Source organism: Chiloscyllium plagiosum, chromosome 2, assembly GCF_004010195.1.
Source record: "Chiloscyllium plagiosum isolate BGI_BamShark_2017 chromosome 2, ASM401019v2, whole genome shotgun sequence".
In the NCBI taxonomy this organism is placed as follows: Eukaryota; Metazoa; Chordata; class Chondrichthyes; order Orectolobiformes; family Hemiscylliidae; genus Chiloscyllium; species Chiloscyllium plagiosum.
The window spans coordinates 77,187,051-77,197,471 of NC_057711.1; the positions used below are offsets into that span (position 1 = coordinate 77,187,051).

General features: G+C 41.4%; 1 protein-coding gene across 2 annotated transcripts in view; it reads right to left on the reverse strand.

The window, feature by feature from the left end:
* Nucleotides 1-10,421, reverse strand: part of LOC122561080 (protein prune homolog 2-like) — a 424,382-nt gene that overhangs the window by 319,388 nt on the left and 94,573 nt on the right. For both annotated transcript variants that reach the window (XM_043712461.1, XM_043712468.1), the window contains exon 5: nucleotides 7,695-7,853. In XM_043712461.1, coding sequence (XP_043568396.1) covers nucleotides 7,695-7,853 — 159 coding nt within the window. The remainder of the gene's footprint in view (nucleotides 1-7,694; nucleotides 7,854-10,421) is intronic.

The window sequence follows — 10,421 nt, forward strand, 5'->3', positions numbered from 1 at the left end:
CAAGAGGGTATTTTTACCCTTAGTATCCACACTGACTCTACATCCCCTGATTCTAGGTCCCCCCGCGCAAGGGACTGAATATCCTCCCTTAACAAGGCCACCCCATCCCCTCTGCCCGTCAGTCTGTCCTTACGATAGCACGTGTATCCTTGAATATTCATTTCCCAGGCCTTGTCCACTTGAAGCCACTTCTCAGTTATCCCCACAATATCGTATCTGCCAATTTCCAAAAGAGCCTCAAGCTCATCCATCTTATGTCTAATGCTTCGTGCATTCATGTATAGTATTTTTAATTTGTTACTGCTCTCACCCTTCCCATCAACCCTTATTTCACTCATCCTTACAGCATGATGCCTTTCCGAGTTTTCTGCCTCATTGATACAGTTGTCTTTCTTGACTTCTCTTGTTCTGACTTTCCCTTCAATTTCCTTTTTAAACATCCAGTTTGTCCCCTCCCCCCCGCTACTTAGTTTAAATGTAGCGGTGTTGCAGTAGAAAACCTGCCTGCCAGAATGCTGGTCCCTAACCTATTAAGGTGCAAGCCGTCTCTCTTGTAGAATTTATGCTTACCACAAAATATACCCCAGTGATCCAAGAACTTAACTCCTTGCTTCCTGCACCAGCTCCCCATCCACACGTTCAAGTCCATTATCTCCCTGTTTCTGGCCACACTAGCCCGAGGAACTGGAAGCAAACCGGAGATAACCACCTTTTCAGCCTTCTTCCTAGTTCTCCGAAGTCTCGCTGTAGTATGTCCCTCCTCTTCTTCCCGACATCATTTGTGCCGACATGTACCACCACCTCTTGCTCTTCACCCTCATCCTTGAGGATTTCCTGCACTCTGTCCGCGATGTCTTTCACTCTAGCACCAGGAAGGCAACACACCATCCTTAAATCCCGTCTGCTGCCACAAAAACCCCGGTCAGGTCCTCTCACGATGGAGTCCCCTATTACCACGGCTCTGTATGATGTCCGCCTCTTCCGCTCTGCCTCTGCGGCAACGTTTGATTGACAAACTTGGCCACCTTGTGAACTGGCAGTGTCAGCAGTCTCTGCTTCCAAAAGCTTCAACTTGTTCCCGACAGGTACTTCTCCCGGGGTCTCTTGCACCTGTCTCCTCTCCACCTTCCTCATAGTCTGCTCTCTTCTGGCATGATTGGTGTAATAACATTTGCTACTAGCAACTCTCCCAGAAAGTAAAATCCAGCAGATCAAGCAATGGTTGCTAGAGATCAGTGCAGATCTGTATGTTATCAACTTCAAGGGAACAGTGGAAAGACAAGAGGAGGAACAGGGTCTTGGAATCACCATCAGGTCTTCGCCCATCTTAGGTCAGCAGGGGGATGTACATCCTTGCCTTGTGAAGGAGAAGGAACAGCTGAGCTTTGCTTCTGTGGCTTCTCATAGGGTACTCCTGCTGTGGACAGAGATTTCACCAGTAACACCAACATCTCAGTACGATGTATTCTGCCATGCCTCAAGAAATCAGGGTTGGCCACCAAGGGACTCCTAGGCATGAAGGTCAGCAGCCTGCCTCCATCTCAACTGGAAGTAATGAGGAATCAGCACAAAGAATCAAGGAAAAAAAGTGAATGAATAGTTAAGGTGTTACTGCTCATGTCTGATTATGTACATAATAAAGATATTAATTGTTTCTTAAAGGTCCATCTATTTGTGCAGGTCACTTGGAAATACAGGATTAACATAACCCAAAGCACAGAAAAAGCTGGCAAAATAGCCTGTTTTGATGTTATGTTGTAACAATTCAATGATTCAATGACCCAGAGGCTGTCTGAAAGGGAAACTGGTACATGTGGTCATTCTTTTCAAATATCCAGAAAACCCAAATGGCACTGGAAAGTTGAATGTGGGCCTTTAGTTGCTTGCACAGCTACATAAGAAAGAATCATCTGTATGAGGTGCATACACATAACCCCCACGCCTCCCTTCTGTCTATGCTGTTGCCACCTCAACATTGTCCTCATGTATTTTGCAATGCTGCAGCTGGTTATCATTATCCTTTCTGCCACAGTATGATCCACACTGGATCTTAATGCCACATTGCACATTGACTTCCATTGTATTGTGAAGCTGCCAAGCAAATCAATAACAGAGGGAACAAATACTTATTAAAACTCGCCACCCATTTCCACAGTCTCTGCAGATCACATTGAACACCCATGAAAATACACACTCTGAATTAATTACTGTGTTCTTAGCAGTCACAGTTCAAACTTGATCATAAATAAATCTTTGGGTCAGATTTCTTAAATTACAACACTGATATCTACCACTGGTTTTCTATTACACATGAAATGAAAAGGATTCACAGATGGGGACTGCCAAAAACAAACATCAGATCAAGATCTGACACAGTCACGACATTTATCAAGATCAAGGACTTCTGGCCTAGAGATGAAGCCCAGCACGGACTGGCTGCTCTGTCTGATTTTTTTTCCCCTCTTTCTCTGCTTTAGTAAAAGTGTAATGCTGAACCTTTTACTTTTATTTCTTTATTTTTCTAATTTATACCTATGTTTTTATACCTCGGCAACTTTGTAACTAAGATGGCAACTTTGTAAACTTTTCACAGTACTCAGTTACCCCTGTACTTGAATATATGCGACAATAAAACCTAACTCTACTTCTAATTCTAATTATGCAGATTATAGCATTTCTTATTACAGATTGATCTAGTATAACGCTCATGAATTGGCTACAACGCTCTTGGTGAATTGTGGACGCTGTTTAGATAATGTGAAGTTTTTACCGAACCGGTATGGGGATTTTCTATAGCAATCTTCCACAGCCCAATTTTCAATAGCAGTTTTCCATACCCCAATTTTCTATAAAACGAGCTTGCAGAGGAACGCAACCATCATGTGATACCAGAATGACCTGTACAGCCAATATTTGATCATACATGGCTAAAGTCAGCACATAATAGCTGTGAAATTATACAAAATACTAACAAAAGGTGAGAAACGTGTCTGAAATTCCGCTGTTCATGTCAATGATGCCATTAACCTACTTATTGTAAATAAAAATCATCAACTCAAGAACTACCCTGATTAGAAGCCTATACAATGTAAAAACAAAATCACAGGCCTTTAAGTATACTTAATGGCCTGAGAAACCTAGGCCCTTCAGGTAGAAGCACAATAGATTGATCACATCCAAGAATCCAAGTATAGATTCTCGAGATTTCAAACAAGCTCAATAAAACAAAGTGAGCGGAGGGCTGGAGGACAAGAGAACCAACACATCCAGATCAGTCATTCCCATGTGCCACAATCAAAATTAGCGGAACGTTTACTGAGACATGAGCTATTTCCAAAGACTTCCCGAGAGAGTTGCAGGCTGGGAGCTGAAAAGGCATCCATATCCTCCATATCACAATGAAGGCAAACCTGAGATACAATTCAAGTGGCAGAGACTGGATAATTTAATTTGAAATAAGCTAGCTGAACATGCACAGATATATTCATGGAGTCAGTACCACCATTGCAATGACAATCTATGAGTTTCAACCCCAATATGCCTTCATTTGTAATGGCACAAAAACAAAGAAACATGAAGACTCTGCAGTTGTATTAAGAAACTGTAGCTACAATATTTATTTTCTAGGGGATCTGGAGATGCGCAACACAAACAATTGATATGATTTGGCACATCTGGCAATATTTTGCCATATTTACTGGGCACAGACTTTGCATTTTTATATCTTAAGAAAGGACAACTGCTGAATTCTGATGAGTTTTTATTTTGACTTTGAGAATAAATTATTCTCATCTTGAACAGCAATGAATTTGTCCCTAGAAATATAAATTTAGTTTCCAAGTTTAAATTATTCTTTCCTTTAAAAAATAATCAATGTCAAATATTGCATTTAACACCCATTGTAACAATGGAATCATTCTGTCAGACATGGTGATGTTGGTATGAGAGGTCATCAAATCATCAGTGTTATAAAGCAGTACCTGATCAGCGATAACCTGCTCAGTGATGCACAGTTTGAGTTCTGCCAGACCACTCTGCTCCTGACCCCTTGTGCCTTGATTCAAACATGGATAAGGCAGCTGAGTTGAAAGTGACTGCCCTTGACATTAAAACCACATTTTACTGTGTTTGGCATCAAGGAGCTTGGTAAAACTGGAGATAATGGAAATGGGTAAGCAGGGCGACTGTCTGTTAGTTAGAGTCATAACAAGCACAAAGAAAGATAGCTATGGTTACTGAAGGTCAGTTATCTCAGCTCCAGGACATCTCTACAGGATTCCCTCAGGCAACTGTCCTCGGCCCAGCCATCTCCAACTGCTTCATCACTAAATATACTTCCTTCATAACGTAAGAACTTTGGATAGTCACTGACAACTGTACAAATTTAAACATGTGTAATTCCTCAGATACTGAAACAATCCATATCCAAATGCAGCAAGAGCTGGACAATATCCAGGTTTGTACTGACAAGTGCCAGTCAATGACCACTTCCAACAAGAGATAATTTTACTATTAAGCCTTTATTTTCAATGGCATCACCATCACTGAATCCCTCATTATAAACACGTTTGGGGTTGCCATTGACCAGAAACTGAACTGAACTCACCATACAAATAATGGTGACAAGAGTAGTTCAGAGGCTAGGGGTCATACTGTAATTAACTCACTTCCTCACTCCACAAAGTCTGTCCACAAGCCCAAATTAGGAGTATGATAGGATACTTCCCACTTGCCTAGATGGCTGCAGCTCCAATACTCAAAAAGCCTTATACCATCCAGGACAAAGCAGATAACTTGATCAGCACCACATCCATAAATATTCATTCTTATGTTATTACCAAACAAGTCAGACTGAAATATGGTTTGAAAAATCATATTTTGCTTTGTTTTTATTTAATCAGGTTATCTTCCACCAAACCACAAGCACGCAATACTGTAGATTCGGTTTCAACAATAAAACAGAAGTTCATTACAGAAAAAAATGAATATGAAAGAGAACACCAAGGTATTTGCAAACAACATCATTTGAAAGGTTTCAAAACACAAAATACAATCCCACCTTTACCAACACCATCACTTTCCAGTACTCAAACATTAGAGTGTAGTGATTCAACAAGATCAGCCATATGGACCTCATGGAAAATGAGTTCCCTGATTGAACCAGATTAATAGCCTCAATCAGAGAGCCCTGGCTGACAGACAAGAACAGGAGTGTCAGACATCCTGTTCACTGACAGCTGGATGTGGGTGGATTATACTTTGGAGGATCGTTATGGACTTATTGGGCTGAATGGCCTGTTTCCACACTGTGGGGATTCCATGTTTCTATGGACATTCCATGTGTAAATTAAAGGTGTCTTGGTGACAGGATACCAGCCTCTGTGGAGTTAATTCATAGAGACAGTTTGTGCATCTGTCATATCTACAAGTTTAACTTAACTGTTCCTTTCCCATACCAGTGGCAGGTCCATTGTCTCTTTCTTGATTAGTCACACAACGAACCATAGACTTTCAATCTCCTGAGTAAACTCTTCATTTCTAACCAAACATTTCTGATCTGTAGCTTTTCGATAGGTTAGATTACTTAGTGTGGAAACAGGCCCTTCGGCCGAACAAGTCCACACCGACCCGCCGAAGCGCAACCCACCCAGACCCATTCCCCTACATTTACCCCTTCACCTAACACTACGGGCAATTTAGCATGGCCAATTCACCTAACCAGCACATTTTTGGACTGTGGGAGGAAACCGGAGCACCCGGAGAAAACCCACACAGACACGGGGAGAATGTGCAAACTCCACACATATAGTCGCCTGAGGCGGGAATTGAACCCGGTTCTCTGGTGCTGTGAGGCAGCATTGCTAACCACTGTGCCACCGTTTTAAGCTTCCTTACTCTGAGGTAACCCATTTCCCAATAGTTGCAAACTATTTCCCTTTCTCACACATCTGACGTTTACTAATGTCTCTGAATTGAAAAACAGAGGTTTCCCAAACTATGGGCTAGTCCCCTAAGCAAAACAAAAAACTGATCCTTCAAAATAGTAAATGCTCAATAACTACTCTGTCTACATTCAAAACACACTCAATGTGAACAAGTCTCATTATCAAGACAGCAACCCTCTCTCATACTAGTTTAAAAAAAACACGACTCTAAAAATATTGACAAGATAATCAGAGAGACATACCAAAAACCATATGCCACTACTTCCAAATCTAAACTCTAAAAAATTGTATTCATACATAAAAATCAAACATCTTCTATCATACCTCCATCATCACTGTTCAGCAGCAGCAATGTGTACCATCTACGAGATGGACTACAGTAATATAGGGTAATTTAGACAGCACCCTCTAAACTCTGGACCACTTCTATCTGAAAGGACAAGGGCAGCAGGTATTTAGGATCATCACCAATTGGAAGTTCACCTGCAAGCCATACACTATTCTGACTAGAAAATATTACATTCCTTCAATGTCATAGGATCAAAATCTCCGAACTTCCTCCCTAATGGAATTGTCGGTCTTGCTACACCAAGTAGATTAAAGAAGTTCAAAGCAACTTGAGAAGGCGGTGGGAATGATTCAATTGAAAAGCAATCTGGAAGTATGAAGTACAACCCACAAACAAGGTAAAAAATTGAACAGCAAGTTACTGTCCTCCAAGAATTAGATTATGACAAAGCATCATGTAAATTAAGCATGGAGTCTCTGAAATGTAGAAGGTTATGAGGAGATTTGCTTGAAGTGTTTAGAATTTTGAAAGTAATTGATAAGGAAAAGATAAAAAGAGACATGTGTGATCTGGTGGAGGTGTCAAGGACAAGGTAAGAAAACATTAAAATAAGCAGATCATTCGGAAGAGAATTTGGGAAGAACTTCTTCAGACAAAACATCGGACAAGTGTGAAAAACTAATCAGTAAAAACAGTAATCCCTAGCTCTAAAAATAATTTTAAATGTGTGGTCTTTCTTCCCCCCATGTGGGTCTGGAAGGATATGAAACACAAGTGGATAAATAGAGTCAAGATGCAGATCAGCCAGAATGTCAATGAATGACAGAACACATTGAAGAACTAAATGGCCTACCCTCCTCTTTCTATGTAGTCAAGAACATGCCCTCCGATGAAGTTCACTGAATTAGACATGTGATGAATGGTAGCATGCTCAATTGGATATGTTTTCAATCTGACTATTCAACTGGAATACTTTTGATCAATTTAATTCTTCACAACTTATTAAAAACTTTAAAAATTACCAGTAATTTTCTGAACTTCCGTTGCTCTGGTTTCCAGTTTTGCTTATCCTACTCCACTTCATTTTTCTTCAGGTCAGCATTTTGGCCATCCAATACTATGCTGGCTTAATGCCAACACATTGCAAAAGAGTGCTCATTTGGCAACAGCTCTTTTGCCTGCTGTATGGCAATGGGGCTCAGCGTGAAAAAATGGACTGAACTTACTCACATCAGGAGCAGGCAGCTAACTGGCCATTTCCATCAGCTGCCAGATGGAAAAAACGGTGTAGATTATTATTATTAACAATATAATCAAAATCTAGTCGATGCCTCAAAATGATGAGGACTACTAATCTTCAGAGCAGTGTTTACCAGCAACAATACTAATTATCAGAAGCTCATCGCACTATTGGCAGATTAACAGTCAACTCAAATGGAGAAAAAGAATAAGGTAAGTACCAGAGACATCAAATTTTGCTTGCTGCAACATGTCAAAAATCTCTTGTTGTGCAGGAAGATCCGGAAACCTGTGTTCCAGAGCAGCTAAAATTTCTTCATCCTTCAAAGTTACTTTTCCAGCTTCAGAGGTCATATTCATGCAGTCTAAGATGATTGCACCTATCAATCAAATATTTTTACAAAAGAATTAGATATCTCATTGCTTAGAATTTAGTGCAACAGTATCAACTGCAAAATGCCATTCAACAAGACAGAAACTGAGTAACAACAAGTAAGCTGTAGAAACAAAAAGATGTTAATATGTAAAGATTAGTTGATTACAACAGTCACTCCACTGCAACATTATTTATAATCACCAGTAATAAAATCCTGACACAAAATAGTCTGTCACAACAGACAAAAGACAATAGTCTCACTGCACATATGAAATTATGCATATCAGTGCTGCATTTAATCTCAAATTTGGCAACTCTCATTGGTAAGGGGTTATTTTGTTCAGAGTACAGCTTCACTTCTTTATTGAATTAACTAAGAGCTTAATCTGCATTTATTAGATCTTTGTTATTTTGTTTCTTCCAAATTTGTTTGCAGGTGTTAGAGAGTGACTGCCCTTGACATCAAGGCCACATTTAATCTAGATTCGGAGGTGCCGGTGTTGGTCTGGGGTGTACAAAGTTAAAAATCACACAACACCAGGTTATAGTCCAACAGGTTTAATTGGAAGCACACTAGCTTTCGGAGCGACGCTCCTTCAATCACCTGATGAAGGAGCGTCGCTCCGAAAGCTAGTGTGCTTCCAATTAAACCTGTTGGACTATAACCTGGTGTTGTGTGATTTTTAACATTTAATCTAGCATGACATCAAAGAGACTGAGCAAAATTATAGTCAATGGGAAATAAGGAAAAATCTCCACTGGCTGAACTAATACCTGCAACAAAAGAAAATGACTGTGGTTGAGTCAGATGGTAGATGATGGTCTGATTTGAGGAGTCAGGCACAGACATTCACTGCACATTTCCAAGCCTCTGATCTGCTCTTATTGTTAAACTAATTATGCAGTTGTCAAAAAGTGTGGCGCTGGAAAAGCACAGCAGGTCAGGCAGCATCCGGGGAGCAACACAGTCAACATTTCAGGCACAAGCCCTAGCGGGGGGTGGGCTGAGAGATAAATAGGAGGGTGGGGATTGGGGTGGAAGGTAACTGGGAAGGCAATAGGCAGATGTAGGTGGGGTGTGATAGTAATAGGTTGAAGAGGAGGGTGGAGAGGATATGTGGGAAGGAAGATAGAACATAGAACATAGAACAATACAGCACAGAACAGGCCCTTCGGCCCACGATGTTGTGCCGAACATTTGTCCTAGCTTAAGCACCCATCCATGTACCTATCCAATTGCCGCTTAAAGGTTGCCAATGATTCTGACTCTGCCACTCCCACAGGCAGTACATTCCATGCCCCCAGCACTCTCTGGGTAAAGAACCTACCCCTGACATCCCCCCTATACCTTCCACCCTTCACCTTAAATTTATGTCCCCTTGTAACACTCTGTTGTACCCAGGGAAAAAGTTTCTGACTGTCTACTCTATCTATTCCTCTGATCACTTATAAACCCTCGACTCTCAACCTATCCTCGTATGACCTATTCTCCATTCCAGGCAACATTCTGGTAAATCTCCTCTGCGCCCTCTCTAAAGCTTCCACATCTTGCCTAAAGTAAGGCGATCAGAACTGCACACAGTACTCCAAATGTGGCCAAACCAAGGTCCTGTACTGCTGCAACATCACTTCACGACTCTTGAATTCAATCCCTCTGCTAATGAACGCTAATACACCATAGGCCTTCTTACAAGCTCTGTCCACCTGAGTGGCAACTTTCAAAGATCTATGAACATAGACCCCAAGATCCCTCTGCTCCGCCACCTTACTAAGAAGCCTACCGTTAACCCTGTATTCCGCATTCTTATTTGTCCTTCCAAAATGGACAACCTCACACTTGACAGGGTTGAACTCCATCTGCCACTCCTCAGCCCAGCTCTGCATCATATCTAAGTCCCTTTGCAGCCGACAACAGCCCTCCTCACTATCCACAACTCCACCAATGTTCGTATGATCTGCAAATTTACTGACCCACCCTTCGACTCCCTCTTCCATGTCATTAATAAAAATTACAAACAGCAGAGGACCCAGAATTTATCCCTGCGGAACTCCACTTGTAACTGGGCTCCAGGCTGAATATTTACTATCTACCACCACTCTCTGACTTTGACCGGTTCGCCAGTTTTCTATCAACTGGCCAAATTTCCCTCTATCCCATGCCTCCTGACTTTCAGCATAAGCCTACCATGGGGAACCTTATCAAATGCCTTACTAAAATCCATGTACACTACATCCACTGCTCTACCCTCATCCACATGCTTGGTCACCTCCTCAAAGAATTCAATAAGACTTGTAAGGCAAGACCTACCCTCACAAATCCGTGCTGGCTGTCCCTAATCAAGCAGTGTCTTTCCAGATACTCATAAATCCTATCCCTCAGTACCCTTTCCATTACTTTGCCTACCACAGAAGTAAGACTAACAGGCCTGTAATTCCCGGGGTTATCCCTATTCCCTTTTTTAAACAGGGGCACAACATTCGCTACTCTCCAGTCCCCTGGTACCACCCCCATTGACAATGAAGACAAAAAGATCATTGCCAACGGCTCTGCAATTTCCTCTCTTGTTTCCCA